The sequence below is a fragment of the Muscardinus avellanarius genome, assembly GCF_963383645.1.
Source record: "Muscardinus avellanarius genome assembly, chromosome: 9".
NCBI lineage: Eukaryota > Metazoa > Chordata > Mammalia > Rodentia > Gliridae > Muscardinus > Muscardinus avellanarius.
In genome coordinates, this window is record NC_137795.1 from 7,544,016 (window position 1) to 7,570,065 (window position 26,050).

At 52.9% G+C, this 26,050-nt stretch overlaps 1 protein-coding gene across 1 annotated transcript; it reads left to right on the forward strand.

Moving 5' to 3' along the window:
* Positions 1-21,123: 21,123 nt before the first annotated feature.
* On the forward strand, positions 21,124-24,114 carry EVX1 (even-skipped homeobox 1; the record flags this gene model as incomplete). The annotated part of the gene is made up of 3 exons (XM_080701589.1): positions 21,124-21,538; positions 22,882-23,132; positions 23,578-24,114. 3 exons carry the CDS (start codon positions 21,124-21,126, stop codon positions 24,112-24,114), a joined length of 1,203 nt encoding a protein of 400 aa, XP_080557715.1.
* Positions 24,115-26,050: the final 1,936 nt, after the last annotated feature.

A 26,050-nucleotide genomic window follows, 5' to 3' on the forward strand; every position in this document is an offset into this window, starting at 1 on the left:
GGGGTGCTCCTGCGGGTAGCTGTGCGCTCACTCCCAGTGGAGCCCAGAGGGTCACTGCTCCAGTGTCCAGTGTTTTTCCAAGTCTGTTTTCCAGGGGTGCCTGGGCCTGGAGGAGCCCCTGGGCCTAGTAGGCTACTTCTGGGCTCCAGTCGCTGTTTAAACCAGGCTTGGTGGTGCACACCAGTAATCCCAGTCCTTGGAAGGGTGAGGCAGGAGGATTGCAAATTCAAAGCCAGCCCCAGCAATTTAGCAAGTATTCTCAGCAACCTAGGGAGATCTTGTTTCAAAACAACAACAACAACAACAACAACAACAACAACAACAACAACGACAAGAAGCTGGGCGTTGGTGACACACGTTTGTAATCCCAGCATTTGGGAGGCTGAGACAGGAGGATCACACAGGTTTGTAGCCAGCCTCAGCTACTTTAGTGAGGCTCTCAGCAACTTAGTGAGATAAAGTATATTAAAAAATAGGTCTGGGGGTATAGCAGAGAGGTAGAAAGCCCCTGGGTTCTACTCTTCAGTACCACACACACACAAAAAAATAAAATAAAATAAAATAAAATAAAATAAAATAAAATAAAAATAGGGCTAGAGTGTAACTCAGAGGTAGAATGCCCCTGGGTTCTATTCCCAGTATGGTTAAAAAAAAAAAAGAAAAGACAAGAGCTGAGTAGTATGGCTTATAGGTAGAAAGTTCCTGGGTTCCATCTTCAGTACAAAAAAAAAAAAGTCACTGTTTGGTCAATATAGAATTTTTTTTTTTTTTTTTTTTTTTTTTTTTTTTTGGTGGTACTGGGGGTGGAACCCAGGGGCTTTCTACCTCTGGGCTATACTCCCAGACCTACTTTTTGTATTTTATTTGGAAACAGGTCTCACTAAGTTGCTGAGAGCCTCACCAAGTAGCTGAGGCTGGCTTCAAACGTGTGTGATCCTCCTGTCTCAGCCTCCCAAGCGCTGGGATTACAAGCGTGCGCCACAATGCCCAGCTTCAATATAGAATTTTGTAACAATTAAAATAAGTTGCCAACATGTAAAAACACTTGAAAAATGTCTGCTCTCTGATGTGACCGAGGCCATTGCCGGTTTCTGTTGCCAGCCTGCTTGGGAGGCATATGTCTGTGTGTCCTCTCCCCCTGGAGTCACAAAATGCCATGCTTGGAACACCTGTGAAATGAATCCTTTCCCCCTGAATATGAGGCTGTGAATTGGCCAAGGTCACCTGGTGTGTGGCAGAGCTGGGATTGGTACTTAAGCACTGAGGGACCATGGGAGTGTGATCATTTCTCTTAGTTCACCCAGCCAGACGGGAGCAGGGGCGGGGGCGGGGCAGGCCTGCAGCCCATCCTCCTGGCTGCACTGGGGCCGCCATACAACATAACCAGTGGCCAAAGATGTTGCACTTGGCTCTGACCAGGGCTCCTGGGTTTTGACCCAGCCCCTCCTCTGTCCACATCTAACAATGTCCAGAAGCCATCCCCATGCGTTTGAGCTTTTCACCTACAGGGTAAATAGAAACTGGAAAAGTAACAGCCATGCCCCTTGCCAGTCCTGAGTTCTGTTCCCAGTTTTCACTGGGGGACCAGGAAGAATCGGCGAGGTTAGCAGAGCGCCCATAGTAGCGCGGAGCTTGACTATCATAAAACACAGCGATGGGAAACAAGTTATTGGTGATAACTCTCGTGGAAAGAAAATTTCTAAAGTGGCTTCACGTTTTACTTGGGAGAAGTTCCCACCCAAGACGAAAGCCCGTAAATCAGGCGGACGCCTTGATGTTTCTCCCTGCAGGAAATAAAAGTTGGAGGCATTTATGTTAAGCGGACATATGGAATATCTATCTGCGAGTGCCCTGGCTATTCAGACATAGCTCCTTACCTCACCTGCGGTAAATGGACAGCTTACAGAAACTACTGTTTCTGTGGAAGAGGCTGAGTCTTATTTGAAATCAAGAAAGCTTAACAATACCCACTCTATATGAAATTACCACCCCATTTTAATAAGGTCCAAGATGTTTAACAGTTATTCAAGGTCTCAACAGCAAATTGGGAGCAGAAATAGAGGAGTTGGCTGTTTTTCTCCGCAGGTCTCTTGAAAAAAGTTTATTTATTCCAATCATCTCTAACAATTGTTTTCATTTGCCCTATTCACAGTTCCTCCCCAATATCCATCGCATTAAGGTGCTATTGGCGCAGGTCAAATGATTTTTTGAAAGCAGTATGTTGTACATGTGAAAGCAATTGGGCCATTGGTTGTGCCCCGGCAATTTAAATTTTCTTTTTCTTTTTCTCTGTCTTTCTCATTTAGAAAATGTGGCTTCTAGCCAGGTGCGGTGGCACACGCTTGTAATCCCAGTCCATGGAAGGCTGAGACAGGAGGATCGCAGGTTTGCAGCCAGCCTCAGCTACTTAGTGAGGCCCTTCGTAACTTTGTGAGACCCTGTTTCAAAATAAAGAATAAGCCGGGTGTGTGGGGGGGTGCATCCTTATAATCCTAGCAATTGTGAGGCTGAGACAGGAGGATCACAGGTTCGTGGCCAGCCTCAGCTACTTAATGAGGCCTCTGCAACTTAGTGAGACCCTGATTCAAAATAAAGAATAAAAAACTGGGCCAGGGTTGTACCTTGGAGGTAGAATGCCCCCGGGCTCAATCCCCAGCACTACAAAATAAAATAAGCAAAATAAGAAATAGAAAATAAAAGTAAATAGAAATAAAAAGTAAATAGAAAATAAAAATAACATGGACCTTTATTTTCCATTCTTTTGAGGGCCTTTGGTTCTTCTGGCTTGCATATGTATGTATGTATGTATGTATGCATGTATGTATGCATGTATGGTTTTAGTTAGTTTTGCTATACTAGGGATAAAATCCAAGGCCTCACACATGCTAGGCAAGTGCTGGAATACTGAGATTCACCCCAAACTCATATTCTCTTCCACAAGGTGTAGTATTTGCTCACCAGAACTGCTTCCCTTGGCCAAGAATTTTGTCTCAAGCCGGTTGCATAGGCTTGTAATCCCAGTTCTTGGGAGGCCAAGATAGGAGAATTAAGGGTTCTCGGCCAACCTCTGCCAACTTGTGAGCCCCTCAGCAACTTAGTGAGACCTTGTTAAAAAAAAAAAAGAATAAAATAGGGCTGGGGTGTAGCTTGGGGATAGAATTCCCCTGGGTTTCATCCCCAGTGTCTGTCTGTCTCTTCTCTTTTCTCACACGCATGCACACACAAACAGGAACTTTTTCTCACACATTGTACTAGTTGAAAATAGCTATGACTTTTTTTTTTTTTTTTTTTTGCAGTACTAGGGATTGAACCCAGGGGCATTCTACCTCTGATCTATATCCCCAGCCCTGTTTTTTATTCTTTATTTGGAAACAGGGTCTCACTAAGTTTCAGAGGGCCTCACCTGCGATCCTTCCTGTCTCAGCCTCCCCCAAGTACTGAGATTACAAACTTGCACCATGACACCGGCTGGCTCCCATTTTCATAAAGTGTAAAATAGGAGTTGGGAGTATAGCTTTGTGGTAGAGCACATGCTTAGTATTTATAAGGCTCTGGGTTCAAACCCCAGGCCCCCAAAATAATAAAAAATTAAAACAAAACAAAACCTGAAATAACGTAGCCTAAACAGGATTAAATTCACCTAAAAGTCTCCCTAGGGGCTCCAGGGTTGGTGTGGTGCTCCAGGATGTCATGGTGTGAGGCTGCTACCACGTAGCTGTGCCTATGTAACTCAGGATGCCAGTAAATACGCAGGACACAGCAAGGCGTGGTGGCGCACGCTTGGAATCCCAGTACTTGGGAGGCTGAGACAGGAGGATCATGGTTCGCAGCCAGCCTCAGCTACTTAGTGAGGCCCTCTGCAACTTAATGAGACCCTGTTTGAAAATAAGGAACAAACAAAAATAGGGCTGGGGGTGTAGCTTGGAGATAGAATTCCCCTTGACTCAATCCCAGTAAAACACACACACACACACACACACACACACACACACACACTCACACACACAGAGCCAGGTGTGGTGGTACACTCTTGTATCTTTTTTGTGTTTGTTTGTGTGTGTGGTACTAGGGATGGAACCCAGGGGCATTCTACCTCCGAACTACACCCCCAGCCCTATTTTTTATTCTTTATTTTGAAACAGGGTTTCACTGAGCTGCAAAGTAGCTGAGGCTGTCCTCGAACCGCAATCCTCCTGTCTCAGCCTCCCAAATGCTGGGATTACAAGCATGCGCCGCCACGCCCGTACTTGGGAGGCTGAGACAGGAGGATTGCAGGTTCTAAACCAACCTTGGCAACTTAGCGAGGCTCTCAGCAACCTAGTGAGACCCTGTTTCCAAATAAGAAGTAAAATCGAGCTGGGGGTGTAGTTTGGTGGTAAAATGCCTCTGGGTTCAATCCTCAGTGCCATAAACCAAAACAAAACAATAGACAAGACACATACAAAATAAAGACTGTGCAGGGGTTGGGGGCACAGTTCAGTGGTAGAACTTTTTTTGGGGGGGAGGAGGATTACTGGGGATTGAACCTAGTAGGGTTTACCTCTGAGCTACACTCCCCGACCTTTTTTATTTTGAAACAAGTTCTCAGTAGGTTGTCCAGGCTAGCCTGGAATCTGCAATCCTCCTGTCTCAGCCTCTCAAGTACTGGGATAAAAGGCACATCCCCAGCTGGGCATAGTGGCTTGCGCTTATAATCCCCATGCTTGGGAGGCTGAGACAGGAGGATCGCACAGGTTCGAAGCCAGCCTCAGCTACTTAGTGAGGCTCTCAGAAACTTAGTGAGACCTTGCTTCCAAATAAATTATAAAATAGGTCTGGGAGTATAGCCTGGAGGTAGAAAGCCTCTGGGTTCCACCCCCAGTACCACACACACACACACACACACACACACACACACACACACACACAGTAAAAAACAGAAAAGGGCCTGAAGGGCACAGTGGTAGTCCCACCACTGGGTTCAATCCCTACCTTCTCCCCTAACCCCTCTCCCCCCAACAGCTGTCCGTCACAATTAACTCTGTAATCCAGTTACTACTGTGGGGCCAGTAGTGATGTCTGGGCAAATTTTTTTTTTTCGGTACTGGGGACGGAACCCAGGGGCATTCTAACTCCAAGCTACACCCCCAGCCCTATTTTTGATTCTTTATTTTGAAACAGGGTTTCACTGAGTTGCAAAGGGCCTCACTAAGTAGCTGAGGCTGGCGGCCAACATGATCCTTCTGTTTCGCCTCTGGGATTACAAGCATAGGCCACCATGCCCAGCTGGGCAAATGTTATAAATTGAGTTAAAGTGTCTTTGGAGGACTTCTGGCATTTTTCTTCTCCTCTCTCCTCTCTTCTCTCTCCTCTCCTCTCCTCTTCTCTTCTCTTCTCTTCTCTTCTCTTCTCTCTCTCTCTCTCTCTCTCTCTCTCTCTCTCTCTTGCAGTACTGGGAATTTCTTTTTTTTCTCTTTTCTTTTCTTTCTTAGCTACACCCTCAGCCCTACTTTTTATTCTTTATTTCGAAATAGGGTCTCACAAAGTTGCAGAGGGCCTCACTGAGTATCTGAGGCTGGCTGGGAACCCGCGATCCTCCTGTCTCAGCCTCCAAAGTACTGGGATTACAAGTGTGTGCCATCATGCCTGATGCCTCTGGGATTTTCAACAGGAAGATTAATAATACCTAACATTTCTTTTCTTCTTCTTCTTCTTCTTCTTCTTCTTCTTCTTCTTCTTCTTCTTCTTCTTCTTCTTCTTCTTCTTCTTTTTTTTTTTTTTTGCAGTACTGGGGATGGAACCCAGAGACATTCTTCCTCTGAGTTCCATCCCCAACCTTATTTTTGATTCTTTATTTTGCAACAGGGTCCCACTGAGTGGCAAAGGGCCTCACTAGGTAGCGGAGGCTGTCCTCGAACTGCAATCCTCCTGTCTCAGCCTCCCAAATGCTGGGATTACAAGTGTGCGCCACCACGCCTGGCTAAAACCTAACACTTCTGTTGGGTTTAGGAATGAGACTGAGGAGTTTTGTTTCCCACATTTACTGTACCTTCAAGTCAGCTTTCTTCTATCTCCCCATATGCCACTGAAAACAATACACATTGGAGCCTCCTCCTCCCTTCCCTCCCTTCTTCTTTCTCTACCTTCTTTCCTTCCCTTTTTGCAATGGAGTCTCACTATGTTGCCCTGCTGGGTCTCAAGCAACCCTCCAGCCTCAGCGTCCTGAGTAGCAGGGCTACAGGGACCTGTCACCAAGCCCAAGGCCTTTCATTTCTTATGCATCTACCTTCCATAGAGTCCAAAGAAAGTACCACGTCACCAAACCTTATTTCTTCCATCAAAATAAGAAAGAGATTGGCAGGAAGAGTCCTTGCGTGGTGATTCATGGTGTCACCAGAGGCACCGAGCCGGCTGCTCCTTGGGTAACAGCTGGCTTGGAAGACCACCCACGTCTCCATGGTCTTCTCCAGTCCACCTCCTAACTGTATTCCAGCCCTCTCCCACCCATTCTCATGATAATGGATGACTGGGGCCTGACCTGGCAATACCTTGATACACAGCTCCTCCCTGGAGAACACACTATAATAAGTGGAAGAAAAATCATCACAAGTCCAAGATTAAAAGATACAATGAGACGGGCGTGGTAATCCCAGCATTCGGGAGGCTGAGACAGGAGGATTGTGGTTCATGGCCAGCTTCAGCTACTTAGGCCCTTTGCAACTTAGTGAGACCCTGCTTCAAAATAAAGAATAAAAATAGGGAAGGGGGTATAGCTTGGAGGTAGAATGCCCCTGGGTTCCATTCTCAGACCTGAAAAAGAAATAAAACCTTACTTTATTTATTTATTTATTTATTATGTATTTTTGCGGTACTGGGGATGGAACCCACGATCCCAAAGGCTGGGAGACTTGTGCACACCTACTAGAGGTGAGGCTCTAGCTTTACATCACCGCCCACTGGCATTTTTGCGTTGTTCAACCTCTTTGCATCCCAGGAACTTATGGGGCTCCCTCGGGCTCACGTCCAAGGAATTAACACACCATAGTGATAAGTGCTAACACTTATTAGGTGGGCCAGATATTACTGTGTATTCATTACTGTGGGCTAGATATTTTCCCAAGTATTTTTTAGATAATCACTCATTTTATTTTCACTGGCCCCATTTCACAGATGTGGAATCAGAGGCCTGAAGAATGTCAGGAACTCACCCAGCATCACACAGCTGGGCTTGTGAGTGGCAGAGCTGGAATCAGGAGAAAGCAGTCACCCATTATTCAGAATGGCCACTAAAGGGAGCAACAGTTGAGCCGGGCATGGTGGCACAAGCCTCTAATCCCAGTACCAGGGAGGCTGAGACAGGAAGATCGCGGGTCTGAGACCAGTCTCAGCAAAAAAAAAAAAAAAAAAAAGGGCTTGGGGGTATAAGTGGGAAGTAGAATACCCTGGGTTTAATCCCTAGTAACACACACACACACACACACACACACACACACACACACACGAGTGCATCCTAGTTTTGCTCTGTACTTATTTCTGGCATATGTTAGCTAGCGGGCAGGGAGAGGGCCATGATGGTGTAGTTCCCTGGCACTGCCAGCCCTCCCTCCAGTCACTGCTGCCCCTCACTTATGAGTGCGGTGTTGACAAAGGAGGCTCCCGGATGCAGAGTGGAATCAGGGCACGTCTAATGAGGGAGGAGTGTGCGCACAGGAACTCGCAGCCACGCAGTACTCACTGTTGGCTAGACACCGCGCTAGGCCCTTTTCATTCGACAGCTCATTAAATCTTCAAAAGGCACCAAGAGGCAGGCCTCCTGTTCTGCCCCTGATAGTTTGCACCTTAGACCTGACAGCCTGCTGCTTCGGGCTGCCCAGTCACTAGCTGCTACCTGCTGGAGCTGGGGTTCAAGGACAGGTCTGCCTAGCTTCTAAGTGCGTGCTCTGGCCAAGGCACCAGTTCTCTTTGAAGAACCAGAAATCTCGGCTGGGCAAGCTGGAGAGTGCCGCTCCCCCATCGCAGGTAGAGACTGGCTTCCGGTTCCCGAGGGCCCCTGGGATGTCTCCTTCTGAGACTCACGGCGAGGCCTCACTGCATTTCAGAATACCATCTTGCTGCTGCGCCCCTAGTGTAAAGGAAGATCTCAGGCCACATCCATAGAGAAAGAGAATTCGTGCCAATTGGAAGAAAAGTTTGTCATTTATAGCTTCCAGTTCCCCCTGGCCCATTGGTGTGGGGTCCACCTGGCCCCTTTCACGTGACCAGCTCTCCCTCTGAGGGTCATTGTGAAGCTTAAAGGGGTATGCAAGCCATGTTCTTAGAGCCAGGGCACATGGCTCTTCCTTCCTTCCTTCCTTCCTTCCTTCCTTCCTTCCTTCCTTCCCTCCTCCTCTTCCTCCTCCCCATCTCCCCTCCCCCCCTCTTCTTCTTCTTCTTCTACTTTCTCTCTCTCTCTCTCTCTCTCTCTCTCTCTCTCTCAGTACTGGGGATTGAACCCTGGAAATTCTCTGAGCTACACCCCCAGCCCTATATTTCATGCTTGCTTGCTTTTTCTTTCTTTTTCCTTCCTTCCTTTCTTCTTTTTCTTTCTCTTTTTGTGGCACTGGGGATTTAACCTAGGAGCACTCTACCTCTAAGCAACATCCTCAGTTCTGTTTTATTTTCATTTTGAAACAGGGTCTCACTAGGTTGATGAGAGTCTCACTACTTGCTGAGGCTGCCCTCGAACCTGCGATCCTCCTGTCTCAGGCTCCCAAGTACTGGGATTACAAGTACGCACCATCACACTCAGCTATGACCTTTTCATTCTGTTGCCTGTAGTGGGGAAAGGTGAGGGTTGTGAAAAAGAAAAGAAAAAAAAAAACAGTTCTAACAAAGAAAAATGGTCATTGTTTGGGAGTTAATTTGGCTCTTCAATTGCGAGGATTAAAATCAAGACTGGACCACCGCCACACGGCAAAGGCCCCACCTCTTCCTCAGCTCAGACCAGGGTAGAGCTGAATCCTAGACCCGGGTTCCTTTGGCTCTTTCTGTGACTATTTTTGTTACAGTGACCTTTCTTTCTTCTTCTAATTCTTTCCAAGAACAGTAAGGCAGACTCCAGAATAATTAGGAAAACATTCTAAAGTTGACATATTGCCAATATTGGAAGTAATGAAACAACTTTAAGTCCACTGTAATAAAAGCTTGCATTAACAGTACATTATGACATACAGACTTATAAATTGTTGCTGGCATTTTATGACTCTCTGCCTTTTCTTGGTGAGTCTTTCACTATTTCGGCTTTAAGGATGGGGCAAAGCCCTGTGTGGAGGGGCACGCCTGTGATTCTTGTACTTGGGAGACTGAGGCAGGAGGATCTCAGGTTTAAGGCCAGGGCATGATAACTGAGCAAGAACATGTTTCAAAATAAAAAATAAAAATAAAATAAAGGGCTGGGGGTGTAGCTGAGAAGTAGAACATCCTTGGGTTCAATTCCCCGGGCCACAAAAAAAAAAAAAAAAGGAAAAAAAAAAAAAGGAGAATTGGGCAAGGATTAAGAATAATTCCTAGCTGGGCGTGGTGATGCATGCTTGTAATCCCAGCATTTGGGAGGCTGAGACCGGAGGATCACGGTTCGAGGACAGCCTCAGCTACTTAGTGAGGCCCTCTGCAACTCTGGGAGACCCGGTTTCAAAATAAAGAATAAAAAATAGGGCTTTAGGTGTAGCTCAGAGGTTGAATGCCCTTGGGTTCCATCCCCAGACCCACACACACACAAAAAAAAAAAAAAAAAAAAAGAAAGAAAAGAATAAAGAAAAGAAAAAAGAGTGTGACACTTACTTTGTTATGGCTGTGTGCCCTTGGTCACATCCTCTGACCTTGGCAAATCTTCCTCAGTTGAAAACTGAGAGAGCAACTCTCTCCTCTCCTGTCCCATTGGAGACCTGAGAGGAGCAGGTGAATGCTGGACCGCTGGACCGGAAGGCCCTCCCACTCAGCCTAATAGAAGGACGGCAAGACTCAATACACAGAGACACGGACATGCTTCTAAAGTGATAATGAGGAAAATAAAGAGACAAAGGAGCCAGAGGGGGAGCGGTGTCCCCAATTGGCCACTCATTAGCTGACCCCGGGGCGGGCATTTAATCTCTTAGGTACTCAGCATCTTCATCTTCATAAAGTGGAGAGTATAATGATAGCTGCTCCTCTATTTCACAGCTTATGGTGGGACAGCTTAGCAACTGGGACAGGGGTCTAAAAATGTTACTTGAATTTGGAAGACTGTTTGACTGTTATTATTATTGGGGTGCTGGGGAACAAGCCCAGAGCCTCATGCATGCTGACCACGCTAAAGTACATTGCTTTTTACCAATCAGAGCTCATGCCTACATCACCATATTAACACAGGCCCAAAGAAAAGTCCTAAGCGGGGCGTGATGTCACACGCTTCTAATCCCAGCATTTGGGAGGCTGAGACGGCAGGATCGGGAGGATCACAGTTCGTGGACAGCCTCAGCTATTTAGTGAGGCCCTTTGCAACTCAATGAGACCCTGTTTCAAAATAAAGAATAAAAAAATAGGGCTGGGGGTATAGCTCGGAGGTAGAATGCCCCTGGGTTCCATCCCCAGTACCGTGAAAAGAAGAAAAAGAAAGAAAGAAAGAAAGAAAGAAAGAAAGAAAGAAAGAGAAAGTCCTTGTATTGTACAGGCTGGGCTGTAGCTCAGTGGTAGAACGCTCGCCTAGTGTGCTCAAGGCCCTGAGTTCAAGCCCAGAACTGCAAAAACGATAACGACACTATCCAACCCCAACCAAGCCTGAAGAGCCCAGAGCAAGCCCAAGACACAGAATGTGGAGGTGTTGGCAGAGTTCTTTGAGTGTTAGGGATGAATATACCCACAATCCTCTGGGACCCACAGGAAGCCCATTTTGATGGCTCACCCTTCCTTGCCCGTCACTCCCAGCCCTCTTTTCCATTCTGTGCTCCAGCAGCATGGGAGAGAGGTGTCCAGGTATGGCATCCAGGTATGCAGCCTGCTCCTTCTGCACTCTGGACCTAGCAAGCCAGTGAGTCCTGTCCTAGGGATTTCTGGTTCCTTTTTGTAAGAGAAATCTCTGGGGAGGACACGTTTTCCCTCTTCTCCAGCTGTGGCAGTCCTGCATTTCCGGAGAAGCAAGATTTCTGTGCCCTTAGGCAGTGGATGAATGAGAGGGTGTGTGAGTTTTAAATTAGATAATGACGTTGTTAGGTAATAAGTACACAGAGAGATACACGGGGCTGATAAAGTGGAAAGAACAGCGGTGAGCAAGGCTGGGCAGCAGATGCAGAGTCTGCACTGGAGGTCTGAAAGAAAGGCGCTCGCCGGGCATGGTGGCACCAGCCTGCCTGTAACCCTAGCGTCCCGGAGGCTGGGACAGAACAAGGGAAGGTTCAAGGCCAGCCTCAGCAACTTAGTGAGACCCTGTTTTAAAATTTAAAAAAATAAGCTGGGCGGGCATGGTTGGCCACGCTTGTAATCCCAGCACTCAGGAGGCTGAGACCAGAGGATTGCAGTTCACGGACAGCCTCAGCTACTTAGTGAGGCCCTCTGCAACTCAGTGAGACCCTGTTGCAAAATAAAGAATAAAAAATAGGGTTGGGGTTGTAGCTCGGAGGTAGAATGCCCCTGGGTTCCAGCCCCAGACCTGAAAAAAAAAAAAAAAAAAAAAAAGGCTGAGACAGGAGGATCGCAGGTTTGGTGGAGGACAGGCTCAGCAAGTAGTGAGATTCTCATCAACCTAGCAAGACCCTGTTCTAAAATAAAAATAAAATAGGAATGGGAATGTTGCTTGAAGGTAGAATGCTCCTGGGCTCAATCCCCAGTACAATAATAAATAAATAAGTAAATAAATAAATAGGCTGGAAGGGTGTAGCTCAGTGGTAGAGTGCCCCTGGGTACAATCTCCAGTACCTAAATAAATAAATAAATAAATAAATAAATAAATAAATAAATAAGCTGGCGGGTACAGCTCAGTGGTAGAGTGCCCCTAGGTTCAATCGCTAGTACAAAAATCCAAGAAATAAAAAACAAAACAAAGTGCTCGCTTCATCAGCACATATTCTAAAATTGGAACAATACAGAGAAGATAAGCATGGCCCCTGCGCAAGGATGACACACAAATTCCTGAAGCATTCCATATTAAAAAAAAAAAAAAAAGCCAGGCATGGTGGCCCACGCTTGTAATCCCAGCATTAGGGAGGCTGAGACAGGAGGATCATGGTTCGCAGACAGTCTCAGCTACTTAGGCCCTTTGCAATTCAGTGAGCCCCTGTTTCAAAATAAAGAATAAAAAAATAAGGTTGGAGGTGTAGCTCGAAGGTAGAATGCTCCTGGGTTCCATCCCCGGTACTGCAAAAACAAACAAAACAAAGCCATCCCAGGCGGAGTCAGAGAATCAGGTAAATGGCTAAATCCCTATGGCAGAACCAGCCACCTGAAGGGCTTGTTAGAAAGCACTGTCGGGCCCACCTCAAGAGTTTCAGATTCAACAGGTCCCAGAGTGGGGCCCAAGGATTTGCCTTTGTAAGGGGGTGTCCTGGTGATGTGGGGGTCTACCCTCCTAGAACTGCATCACTGGGAATCTGAGAAGAATCGCCTCCAGGTGCCTTGTTTATAAGTAAATCCAGGACCAAGAAGGAGTTGCCCTGGAGTGGGGGGCCAGAGCAGGGTCTAGGGGCTCCCACTGTCTGGGCTTCTTGGGCCGCAGTGGGGCCCATGGGGAGGGGCGACTGAACAGGATCAGAGAAATTTATAGACACTCCCACTCCCAGGCGGCCCTCCCCCGGGCCTCAACAGGTGATGTGTGTTGGTGTGTGTGTGTGGGGGGGGGTTCTCCCACCCTCAAAGGACCAGAGAGGGAGGATTGTGTGCAGGAGCGCTGCCTCTGGTCCACACCTGCGGCTAATTACCGGTCCCCAGCAACCTCAGCTCAGGGGCCGAGACCTGGCACTCCATCCCTCCTGGGGTCCGGCTCTGCGTGCAGGTGACTTGACTCCGGTTGAGTAGACGTCGACTGCCCGGGGGGATGGAGGATTGGGGCGCCCTGGGATCCGAGCCAGGGAGAGCTTGGGACGCGCGGCGACTTCCGTCTCTGGCGGTCGGCAGTGGGGGGCGCACCGAGACAGCAGTTCGGAAGCTGCGCTTGGTCTCCGGGGCCGAGAGGGGCGGCGGATGGAGAAGGGGCCGCGGGGACAGGACGCGCGGTCAACCGGCTCCGGGGCGAGGCGGGGCAGGGATGCTCCGGGGCTGCACTAGCGAGGGCCTGCATAGGGGTGGAAGGGCTGAGACCCTGGCCAGGGAGCGCATTCTGGGCCTGGCCCCCGGCGGCCCGTCTTCTGGGGGGCGTCCTTCGGAGCCCAAGCCCCTGCTAGCCGGGGTCCCACCTCCCAAGCCCTGCCCTGGGACGCGCACCCCGCGTACTGACCCGCACACCTCTGGGCCGGGCGCACAGCCCTCTGCTGTTTACACACCCTTTCTGTTGTCACCTGCACCACCACTACCGCAGCCGCCCAGCCAATCTGCGAAAGGTGTCCCCTGCCATCGGGGTCTTTTAATCACACCCTGAGAGTCGCAGTTGGCTTCCTGGGTGTTAGGGAACGTGGTCACCCGACCTGGGGGCGCAACTCTCTAACATCGGAATCAGAATCTGGTCTTTGGGGGCTGGACGACTTGTTCCGTTTCCCGCTGCACCACGGGAGGAGCTGTACCCTGTGGCATGGTCCGAAGTTCAGTGTGTGTGTGTGTGTGTGTGTGTGTGTGTGTGTGTGTGTATTCCGGTATTCCAGAGCAGGTGAAGACTCCATAAAGATCAGTTCTCAGAAACCCCCACACAAAGCTTTTTCCATTTCAAGGCAAGGATTGTTGGTCTGGCCTGCTTCTGGAGGAGGGAGAGGGCAGGTTCTACACACACACACACACACACACACACACACACACACACACACACAGCATTTCTCAGCAGGTGAGAAAGGCCAGGCAGAAAGAGGAGGAACCCAGTCTCACAAGTAGTAACTCAGGAGCCAGAGGAAGCACTGAGGGCTTGCTAAGTTTTCACCCAACATAGACTGGGGTCCTAGGTCCCCTGGGCCAGCGAGACAGGTAGAGCAGTGAGCACTGAACCCGCTCTTTATTATTAGTGGGTGGGGCGAGCTAGGGGAAGGGGGAGGGAGTTCCTAGGTTTTGTTTGATCTTGGCTCTACCTGCTCTTGGAAAGCTTTGCCCCTGGACAAAATCTACTTAAAACAAGGCCAAGCCTGGTATCACACACCTTGCAGTTCCAGCTACTAGCTACTCAGAAGGCTGAGGCAGGAGGATTGTGAATTTGAGGGTAGCCTGGGAAACTTAGCCAGAGAAGTCATTTCAAGGGAACACACACACACACACACACACACACACACACACAAACACACACACCCCAAAGCAAAACCAAAAACTCAAAAAAAAAAAAACCCACAACAATTTCTTAAGCTGAGGGTGGTGGCACACACTTGTAATCCCAGCATTTGGGAGGCTGAGACAGGAGGATCGTGGTTTGCGGATAGCCTCAGCTACTTAGTGAGGCCCTTTGCAACTCAGTGAGACCCTCTTTCAAAATGAAAAATAAAAAAATAGGGCTAGGGGTATTGCTCAGAGGTAGAATGCCCCTGAGTTCCAACCCCAGTACAGCAATAAAGTAAAATAAAATTAATAAAAATAAAAAACCCCACTTTCTTAGCATATACAAGGCCCGAGGTTCCACCCCTAGAACCTCAAGAACAAACACAAATTGAGAACTCGCCCCACTATAGTGGAAAGAACTCTTGGTATAATATGGTCATAACCCAGCAATTCCTGATCTTCATCTCATGGGAAAGTCAGCCCAAACCAAGTCTTGCCTTTTACAGGAGAAGCCCTGGCCATGCCTTTCCTCCCCAGATACTGGACCAGGGCCTAGAGGTTTCTAGCAAAGCACGTGTTCAGGCCAGGTGACAGATGCAGGCAGGACTGGCCAGCGCCCCAGCTTTTGTCTCTTGGGCAAATCAGTCCTGAAGGGCCTTTTGACAGAGGTAGCTGCCATGTAAGGACTGATAAGGGTACCCCCAACTATGGGCCAGATCTGGTGCCTGCATGGCCACTCCAGAAGGGATGGATATAGCGTGTAGAGGAAACAGAACTGAAGGCTGCCGGATATGTGAACGGACCGTTTTGCTAGGAATCTAACATCAGCTGGGTGGTCCTGGAGAGCTCTCAGGAAGGTGGTCAGTAGTTTGTGATGGTCAGAGGAGGGCTGAGCAGTAGAATCTCCAGGAAAGGCAGTTGCAGTGACATTTCCAATATTTCTGAACTCAGGTCCCAAGTTCCCACCTTCAGACCCACCCTGCTTGGGCACAGTAGTTAGTTTCTCCTGCCCCAAATCCCAGGTGGCAGCTCCAGACTGTAGGCTCCTGCACAGTCGCCACCTCGACTGATCGTAGTCTCGCAGAGGGCTAGTCAGCTCCAGGATGTTTGCAGATTTTTTTTTTTTTTTTTTTTTTTGCGGTACTGGGGATGGAACCCAGGGGCATTCTACCTCTGAGCTACACCCCCAGCCCTATTGTTTGTTTGTTTATTTATTTTGTGTGTGTATGGTACTGGGGGTGAAACCCAGGGGCTTTTCTACCTCCAGGCTGTACTCCCAGACCTATTTTTGTACTTTATTTGGAAACAGGGTCTCATGAAGTTGCTGAGAGCCTCACTAAGTAGCTGAGGCTGGCTTCGAACCTGTGCGATCCTCCCGTCTCAGCCTCGCAAGCGCTGGGATTACAAGTGTGCGCCACCGCGCCCAGCATTGCAACTAATTTTTTTCTTTGCTCTTTTTTATGCCAAAGGGAATGGCCAGAGGTCAGTTTCTCTTCTCCTCTCCTGTGAATTATCCCTTTTCTGGAAGGAAAATGTCAGAACCCAATATCTGGAGTCTGCTTTCTTTCTGTACTGAAGAGCTGAACCCAGGGACATTCTCCATCTATGCTACACCCCTAGCCTTTTTTTTTTTTTTTAAACAGGGTCTCAGTAGGTTGCTGAGTGCTGCCTTGAACCTGCGATCCTAGAGTCTTTCTAATAGCCCAAGGTTTTGTAGGTTTTTTCTGTTTTGCTTTCCATGCTGGGGATTGAACCCAGGGCCTGACACAGGAGACAGGGCTGTACCACTAAGCTACACCTCTAGCCTTCAAGCCAGTATGGGCTTCAAGCCAGAGGGAGGGGTTTGAATCCTCTATTCATGTATGAGCGTCCTCCCTGGGTTTCAGGTTTCTCAGCTGATCATTGGGGCGACTCATACCAGCCTGTTGTTGAGGCTGGAGAGAGCTAATGCCTGTGTCATGCTTGGAACCCTGACTGTTCTTTTCCTGTGGGCCCCTAGAATAAGAAGGGGGAGAATGACAGAGAGAGACAGAGACAGAGACAGTGTGTGTGTGTGTGTGTGTGTGTGTGTGTGTGTGTGTGTGTCGGGTAAGGGCTAGTTCAGCTCTTTGGACCCCGAGCCTTTTATTCACCCAAGTGCAGTTGTGAGCAGGCAGGCAGGAGACACTGACTGGACCCCACTAAGGACCATGGCTTTGTGGGGGATTGCCAGTGTCAATATGCCTCGACGTTGCTCAAGGCTGGCATCCCTCAAGGCCAGAGAGGAGTGGACCCTGGAAGAAGGACTGAGCCTGGTCATGACACTCAGCCACACGCTAGCCTCTGAGTGGGGGCCACTGCTCACCCGCAACTGAGACAGAAATGCGCTTTGGACGATGGAAGCCCTTTTAAGGACTTTGACAGAGATTAAAGGAGAAATGGCTATCGACACGCTTTGTAATGAAAGCAAATTTCAGGACAGAGTGGTGAAGAATCTGTACCAGCTGGCTAGGGTGGGGGCTGTCCCCACCTTTGTGCGCTTGGGGGTTGGAGGCTTGCTCTGGATTGGGCCCGTCTAGTCATCAGCCTGAGGGAGGGGCAGGCATCAGCCTGGGGGCCCTGAGGGTGCCGGTCCTGCCCTGGGTCCTTGGCTTGGGCATGGCTGGGGATGTGGGGCGCCCGGCAGACACGCAGGCAGGACGGGACCAGGGAGCTGCCAGGCTGGGGCCTTAGGGAGCCCAGGCAGACGCTATTGAGGCAGAAACAGCAGGTCTGAGCATCCGCTTCCTGCCTTTCACATCAGGAGGGGTAGAGAGGATAGAGTGTCCAAGCCAGTTCAAGAAGCCTCAGGTCCCATGTGTGGGAGGTACCCGCAGCCGCTGGGCATCCACAGAAGTCTCTCCGCAGGCTGGGTGGGGGGCTGCATGGTGCACGAGGGGTGCGGGGCACTGGGTTCTGCTCCTCTGTGGAGGATGGACCTCCTGGAGGGCATCTCAAGATGCCCTGGACCTTGTCCTCCGAGGAGCTTCCAAGGGGACCTGGCAGCTGCCGCAGGAGGAGTGGGCCCCGCTGCCAGAACGCTGCAGAGACACAGTGGTGTGGGACCTCGAGGGCCACAGCCCGTGCTGCTGCTGTCCACTGTCTCAGCCTGCCAGTGACCCAAGGGCAAGCCGGGCAACGCTTATTGTTTAAAAGGAAGCTCTCTTTGTTCTTACGTTTTGCTAGAGAGAAGTAAAAGCATCATTACATTTTTTTCTGAACTTTTTTTTTTTTTTTTTTTTTTTTGCCAACACGAAACAGCCAAACCCAGGGAGTGTTCTTGAGCGGGAGGCCGGGCCCCAGGCTGGGAAGGGGCTGGGGGCCGCAGGCCAAGGAGGCCGCCCCCGCCCCGCCCCCGCCGCCGCTCCCCCTAGCGAGGTTCTCTTGGGAAACGGAGCCGTTTTAGCAGATCAGCACGTCTGGGGTCCCAAGCTGGGCTTCCCACTGCATTTAAAACAACCCGCGCATCTTATCTCCACTTCGCCTCCCGGGGTTCCTACCCACCCCCTGCCTGCCAGGCCGGCGGAAGCGGAGCAGGAGCTTTTGAAGTCCAAAGAATTTCAATCCGAGAGGAGCCGGCGGGACCTAGCTGGTCGCCCCGTGGGGGAAGGGGCTGTAGACCCCAGGGCAGGGGGAGTGGGATGCGCTGGGGGGGCCCAGGCTAGACCCCGGGGCGACTGCAGGCTCCCCTTCTCGCTTTAGGGGGGGTGCCCGAGGCTTCAGCCACCCTCGAATTTACCCTCCTTCTTTCGCTGTGTGAATAACTGTTAGGCTATCATAATCCTATCAAAATACACTTTCCAAACACACACGGTTTTCTGTGTGTGTTTGTAACAGACCAAGCGGGGGGGGGGGGCGCTCGTGTAATCCCAGTACTTGGGAGGCTGAGACAGGAGGATCACAGTTTTGCCATCAGTCTTAGCAACTTAGTGAGACCTTGTTTCACTATAAAAATACGAAATAGGGGTGGGGATATATCTCAAAGGTAGAATGTCCCTGGGTTCAGTCCCCAGCACTCTACACTGCAAACTACTGGTCTAATTCAATCCCTTCTCGTTTTCCATTAAAAACCCACCTCTCTTCATCAACGTTGAGGAAAAGGAGTTTTTAGACGGAAGCTTAGCTATTTTTTCCTTCATGCACTGGGGGTTCAGTAGCCCCTAAGGACTCAAGAAAGGAGGGCAGCTTTGAAAGGGTGGGCAGATGCCTCAAGAGGCTTGGGGTGGGGGCCAGGCTGGGAGAGAGATTTCCAAAGCTGTGGATCTCGGGCTTACAAAAGTCAGCCCCCTTGTTGAGGCTGAGCCTGTACTTGGCCCTTTCCAGGGGATGCAAGGGGTTGTCCTGCCTCATCCCTCCGCCCACCCAGGAAGGACAGTCCTTAGCACCCCTGGATCTTAAGTCCTACTTCACTTTCATCTCCAGGGAAAACCGGAGAAAAGGAGGATCAAACACAGGACATTCCCATTGAATGCAAAGCTGGAGGCAGGGCCGGGAGCCCCCCCCTCCCTCTGAGAACCAGCCCCAAAGGCTGGGAGGTGTCTGTGGCGGGGTGGTGGTGTGGTCCAGTGGGCAGGGGATCAGGTGTCAGCCCAGCCAGTGCTTAAAGGGCCCGTCAGAGGGTGGGTAGCAGGCAGTGCTAAGACACACATTTGGGGGGAAAAGAGGGGTGGGCTGGATACTGCAGGCTCTGTCTGCTAGCAGGAAAGGGCAGGGGTGTGACAGAATTTGTGAAAATCTCCAGGCAGCAAAAGGTTCTGGGGTCTGACCCCCCTCTTCCTCTCTGATTTTTGAAAGGTTTCCCCAGATTTCTGGAGCAGCCGCCCTCAGCAGATGGTAGCTTTGGAGATAGCTAAGTGGACGGACTTCCAGACCTGTCTGCCGTCCCCGGGCGGGTTAATGAACATCTTCTTATTGATCTGGGGATGAAGCAGAAAGCTGGACTGCAGAGAGAATTTCTGCCTGTCCTTGAAACCCTTTCTTCCTCTGTCAATTTCATAACCCGAGGATGAGAAATTAGGAGGGGTGAGAAAGAAAGGAGAGGAGAGGTTAAATAAATAATAATAATAATAATAAAGGACATGAGAAAACTAGGAGACTGAAGACAAAAAAATAGTGGTAAAGGATTTTCTGAGAACCTGGGGCTTTGCCTAGGAGGAGGGAGATGCAGGGGCCATCCTTTCTCTGCTGGGCTAGGCCGGCTGCTTAGGACTAGATGCTCCAGGGGAGGGGGCAGAGAAAGAGGCGCTGAGCCCAAAAGCCGCCCACCTCCTACCCTCAGCAAAGGGGAGAGAGATCGAGCCCACCTGCAAGCCCCCACACCTGCTCGGTAGGTAAGCCCAAAGGGGCCGGTTGGAAGGCATCTATCCCAGCCTCCCCCACCCCTACCTCTGTGACGGATGTTGCTTTCCGTCCCCAAAGATTTATCAGAGCCCAGGTTACTCGCTCCTTTCGAGAATTTTCAACGACTTTCCTCTCATCAGCCCCCAGCCCTGGGAACCAAAAATGGCTGTACCGGGAAGGGCCTGGGCGAGTCCACCGTGAGCCCACCCTTTGCTAGCTAGCCCCATGTCCAGTTAGGTAGGGTCCACTCCTGTCCAAAACCTCACAGAGAAGGCGAGTGTTATCTTCCAGCGGCATGGTAGGGGCCGAATTTGTGGGCGCTTCTTCACCGGAAAAGAAAAAAGGGCTGTTTCCAGGAGAATTCGTTGACTGCCAACAAATATCTTTAAATTCAGGCAAGAAAAGAAAGAAGGCCACTCTTAGAACCTCTCCCCACCCGACATACCTGAAGTTCCGGCAGGCCTGATCAAAATGGAAAGCGAATTTCTTCTAGAACAGCTACCTCGAGGTCAGGCCAGGCTGTGGAAGGCTTACGGCTATCTAACTGGGAAGGAGAATTAAAAAAAAAAAATTATCGAACATTTTGGGCCAGTAACCAATGTGGGTCTTTAAAGAAAAAAAATTAGCATAGTTCTCTCTTGCCCCGGGAGAAGAAAAATATCAAAGTTTGGTTCCCAGAGGAATGAGACAGAGCAGGGAAGGGGAAAAACAGGGAGCTAAAGCCCCCACCCCCCCAGCTCCAGCTGACACCTCGGGTCTGGGGAGAGATCATTTCTCGGTAGCTGGTACAAAGACTTGGGAGCCTTTAGCAATCGAAAGAACCGAGTCTTGTAGGAAGCCGGCCTCGGCATTCCCCAAATGCAGGTATGAATTCTCTCACCAGTTCACCAGTGTTCGATCAGGGCACCGAGTTAACGAAACAAAAGTTCAAAACACCAATAAAAGAAAAAAAAAATCCCAAGCGTATTCAAGAACCGAGTCCCTCTGCCCTGCGGCCCGCTGGCTGGCTTTCTGGGGGCTCCACTCGCCGCCCTCCGCCCCAGCCTCCCCGCGTCCCTGGATTCACGCCCTCCTCCCGCGCGGCCGCACCTGGCGCATCGCGGGGCCCTGGCCGCCGTCTGCTTTCATCTTCGCTGTGGCAGACGTTTCTATTTATCCGCTCGCGCTCGCCGAGTGGCGTCACCAGCGGTACTGTAATGACGCCTGCAGCCGGAGGGATGACAGTTTAGAAAGAGGGCCAAGGGGCTTCCTCCCAGAGGCGGCGCGGCGCAGCGGAGCGCTCGCAGCGCAAGGTGACCTGCTCCGCGCCGCCGTCCGCGCGCTCCGGCCCGGCCCGCGGGGAGCCGGGGAGAGCAGTCGGGGGGCGCCCGCCCCGCCCCCGGGAGCCCCGGGATGGAGAGCCGAAAGGACATGGTTATGTTTCTGGATGGGGGTCAGCTTGGCACTTTGGTGGGCAAGAGGGTCTCCAATTTGTCCGAAGCCGTGGGCAGCCCGCGGCCCGAACCTCCGGAGAAGATGGTGCCCCTCGGCTGCCCGAGCCCGCGAGCCGGCCGGGAGCGCGGCGGGGGAGGCCCCGAGGAGGAGCCAGTGGATGGACTGGCCGGCGGCGCGGCGGGGATGGGCGCCGAGCCCCGGGTGGCCGGCGCGGCCACGCTGGGCCCGGGACCCCCGGCGCCCTCCGCAGACAGCCTCTCTGGCCAGGGGCAACCTAGTAGCTCAGACACCGAGTCGGATTTCTATGAAGAAATCGAGGTGAGCTGCACCCCGGACTGCGCCACCGGGAACGCCGAGTACCAGCACAGCAAAGGTAGCTGCCGCGGCCGCCCCGACTTCGGCTCCCGCCAGGAGGATGATACCCCCTTTTCCCCAGGGCAGGCTGGCTGGAGGGGGGGGGCACCTGAGCCGTCTTCCTTGCTGTCTGAGCCCGGGCGGGGGTCTCCCACCGCGTTCTGACACTGTGGGGCTGAGGGCGACAGCTGAGCCTTGGGAAGGGGGGGGCGCAAGTCCCGGACTTGGGGAGGGGGTCCCAAGCCCACCCCAGCCCCAGTGTTTGGTGGGAATGCTTCAACTAGGGGGGAAGGTGCCTTCCCCGGGGTAAAAGCAGATCAAACGCGAGCCCCGGCAGTTTGTGTGGCTGGCGGGATGTGAGGCGCATCGCCTCGCGGAAGCCAGGAGTCCATAAAGGACCGTAAAATCGCCGCGGACTCCGGCGGCCCGGGTGCTGCAGCCCTCCGACCAGTTTGCACGTCGGTCAGAGGTCCAAATTACCTTGTCACTTCCCGGGCTCAGCGGCGCCAGGTCGGAAATGGTCCCAATGGCCTAATTGCCTTTGGTCTCCGGTTGCATTTGAAAAGGCAGGGACTGGGCCCTCCCCCTTCCCTTCCAAGTCCCACTTCTCCACCCAAAGGAAAAGGAGCTGCAGGGGGCTGGAGTCCCACCCTTCTCCGGGGTAGGCCCCACGGCGGGTGCTCTAAGTGAGGAAGCCCTCCCCGCCAGGGGCTACTAGTGTGGGGTAGATTGTCCGGAAGGGCGTCTCCTCTGTGCCAACAATCACCCCCCCTGAGAGGGGTAGAAAACGGGGTTGGGGGAGAGTCCATCAGCCGACACTCCTTCACACAGCTGCGGGAATGGGTAGGCAGAGCCTGGGGGGCCGACGACCACCCCTGGTCCGGGCGGCCTGCACTGGGTGGAGGGCACACTTCCCCCTCTAAGTGTCCTCGGAACAACCTAGCCTCCTCGCAACCACACCACCCAGAAACGTGCCACCGCCCAGCCCCTCCAGTGCACCAAGTTCCCGGGGTACCCACCGCCCCTCAAAGGTGGGTCTCCACTCACTTGTCTGACAGATGCGCCACCCTGCAGGAAGCTGTGGGAGGGAGCTTCTTGCCTCTGCCCCCCCGGGCGGGCGAGGAAGATGCTGGGAGCCTCGGGGCCCAGCAGGCCTTGGACCTGCGCCTCCTCAAAGCCTCCGTGTTCCCATCCCAATAGCAAGCCCCTCTCCTCCCTCCTGGAGTCCCCGGAACCCTCCGCAGAGGTAGTGACACAGGAGGCTGGGGGGGTCCCTTGCCAGCTCGCCCCGGGGGCTACGGGCCAGCTCGGCCGCGCGTTGTGTCCCTGCGGGCCCGTCTGTACCCTGGACTCTCTGCGCAGGGCCCGGCTCCGAGGCACTGGCCGACAGTCCAAGCGGCGGCGGCGAGGCCCCCAAGAGCGCGGGCGGCGGCGGCGGCGCCCAGGGCGCCCTGGCCTGCAGCGCCAGCGACCAGATGCGCCGCTACCGCACGGCCTTCACGCGGGAGCAGATCGCGCGGCTGGAGAAGGAATTCTACCGCGAGAACTACGTCTCCAGGCCCCGGAGGTGCGAGCTGGCGGCCGCCCTGAACCTGCCCGAAACCACCATCAAGGTATGCGCGGCCGGGACGCGGGAGGCGGGCGGGCGCGCACCCATTTCGCAGGGAGACCTAGCCCTGGCCCGGTCCCTGCGCGGCGCCCTGTGGGCCTGGGGGTGCGCGCAAGGTGCATCTCAGCCCAGGGTGGACAGTGCGGCCTCTAGGTTGAGTCTTGAGACCCCGGGGTGGGGGTGCCCGCGTGGCGAGGAAGCGCCCCCAGGAGAGGGGGAAGGGGCGCACTTCTGGGGAAACGCTGCCTGCCTCTCGGGCCCACGGCGGCCCCCCCCACCTGCACACTCACAGGGCACCCCGGGGTGCTGGCCACGGGGCAGAGGGGAGGAGGGACCGGCTCCCGGGCCTGCTGCGGAGCGACCGCAGCCCCAGCGTGGAGATGGGGCGCCGGACCCTCGGGCGGGCCTGGTCCCCTGCCCCGCCGCCTCCCCACGGCTCCTCTCTGCAGGTGTGGTTCCAGAACCGGCGCATGAAGGACAAGCGGCAGCGGCTGGCCATGACCTGGCCGCACCCGGCCGACCCCGCCTTCTACACCTACATGATGAGCCACGCGGCGGCCGCGGGCGGCCTGCCCTACGCCTTCCCGTCGCACCTGCCGCTGCCCTACTACTCGCCCGTGGGCCTGGGCGCCGCGTCCGCCGCCTCGGCCGCCGCCTCGCCCTTCAGCGGCCCGCTGCGGCCCCTCGACACCTTCCGCGTGCTGTCGCAGCCCTACCCGCGCCCAGAACTGCTGTGCGCCTTCCGACACCCGCCGCTCTACCCCGGGCCGGCGCACGGACTGGGCGCCTCGGCCGGCGCGCCCTGCTCCTGCCTGGCCTGCCACGGCTCGGCCAACGGGCTGGCGCCGCGGGCCGCCGCCGCCTCGGACTTCACCTGTGCCTCGACCTCCCGCTCGGACTCCTTCCTCACCTTCGCGCCCTCGGTGCTCAGCAAGGCCTCCTCGGTCGCCTTGGACCAGAGGGAAGAGGTGCCCCTCACTAGATAAGGCGTCGCCCGCGGGATGCCGGCTCCAGGATGCCCGTGGGGGACCCCGGGGACTCAGCCAGCACCCCTCCTGCCCCCGACTCTGGCGGGGAGGGGAGGCCGCGAAGGACCCGCGGGGCTCGGCTACCAGGATGGACGACCAGAAGCCGCCGGGGCCGGCAGCTTGGGGAGCACAGCTCTCCCCGACACCCACCACCCTGCCGGGGTTAAGGCCGCGGGCGCGCAGCTCAACAATACTTAGCAACAGCGACCCACATGCAGCCCTCGGTCCCCACCCCCTCCATTCCTCTCTGGGGCCCCCTCTCCCTCGCCGAGGCCGAGCCCTGGAAAGGGAAATGGCGGTCTGGTCTCTCTCGACAAAATGCTGTGTATGCAGAGCAGGTAGAGATGAATCTGCGCCAGCTCTTCCAAGGCATGGCAAGGGGGTTGTGTTTGTGGGCGACATCGTACCAACCACTTGGAGAGAGTGAGAGATGGTTTACTGGAGAAGGGGGGAGCTAGGGCCCCGTGTCGTGGGACCCAGAGTCCCTCTCACCCAGCATCTCCGTCCTAACATCCACCGGGCCCTGTATCTCCCCCCCTCTGCTTTGTGGCCTCTCAACTTGCAACCGCAGCCCCGCCCCCCCTCCCCCTCCCCTCCCGGTGTGCTTGTTGGCAGGGACTCCGCACTCGGCCCAGGGCCCCTCGGCAGCTTCTTTGAGGCCCAGCCTCTTCTCCCAGGACCCAGCACACACCCTGATTAGCAAGTGATGTGTGCGAGGAGGGTTTCTGAATGTTGAATGTATGTATAATAATGATCACCATACGGCTGGCCCTCAAGCTCAGAGCTGAGCTGTTAACAAAGCACCGGGGAAGGGCTTAGGGAGCCCGGCAGTCACCTTCCTCCCTCAGTAGCTGGTGGCAAATTAGAGGCTATTTTCCTCATTTGCCTGTTCCCCTTCACAGAACCACAACCTTTCCGACCCTTCTCTTTGCATTTGGCCTTTCACATCCTTCCAGGTTTTCTCCCAGGTTCCTGGACTTTCAGATACCAGTGAGAGACTTCTGTTCTTTTGGGGGGCTGTCTCCACCCTTCACAAGGGCTTGGGAGCTACTCCTGAACCTCACACCCACATTCATTTCTTGCAGCCAGTTTTCCAGAAAGAGGAGAACTCCCCCCCCCCATGCAAGCTTCACCCCAGCTGGGAGGGAGTGGTTCTTCCTGTGGGGAATGAATTTGGTTCGGTTCTGGATTTTCCTTTAAAGCCCAAAGAATTTGCTGTTATGATTTGTTAACCATATTGCAATAAAAGCTGGACACAATTCTCACTTTACCATTTACTTTTTCCCTTTGACTTGCAGCAGGCAACATATAGACTCTTTTTGAGTTCAGCCACCTTGGGCTGGGCAAGGAGGGAGAAAAAAATAATAAAATGCCTCACAAATGAGGCTCCTAAGTTCTTGTTGGGCAACAGCAAGCAGGCTCCAAAGAGACACCCATTACAGGGAGGTGGAGGCCGGCTTCCAGCTGCCCTGAGGGTGCTGTTCACTTAATCCTGGGAATGCTGGGGCTCTGTTGGGGCAGTTGGCCTCCAGGGTGGCCTCATCTCCTCGAGGCACATCCCTCTGATAGATGGCTTCTTTCCCAGCTGCTCCAATCCTTTGAGAAAAGGAGGCCTTGGGCTGGAGTATCCCTGTGGCCTGCCCCCACCCCTGCCCTGGAAAAGCAAGTGGAGCTGGAGCCCTGCAGAGAGCTAGGTTGTCTGCAGGTGGGGTCTTCATGTGGGGTAGATGCAGGTAGATGGGTGGGGTCCTCTTAGTCTGAATCATGCTTAGATCAGAAGTCATCTGGGGGATGGAATTTTGGGACAGTCGGGCAGGGCCAGGGCATAGGTAAAATTCAGCAGCTCCATCCTTCTCCAGCCAAGCAGGCTGCACCTGGAGTCCCGCTCAAGCAG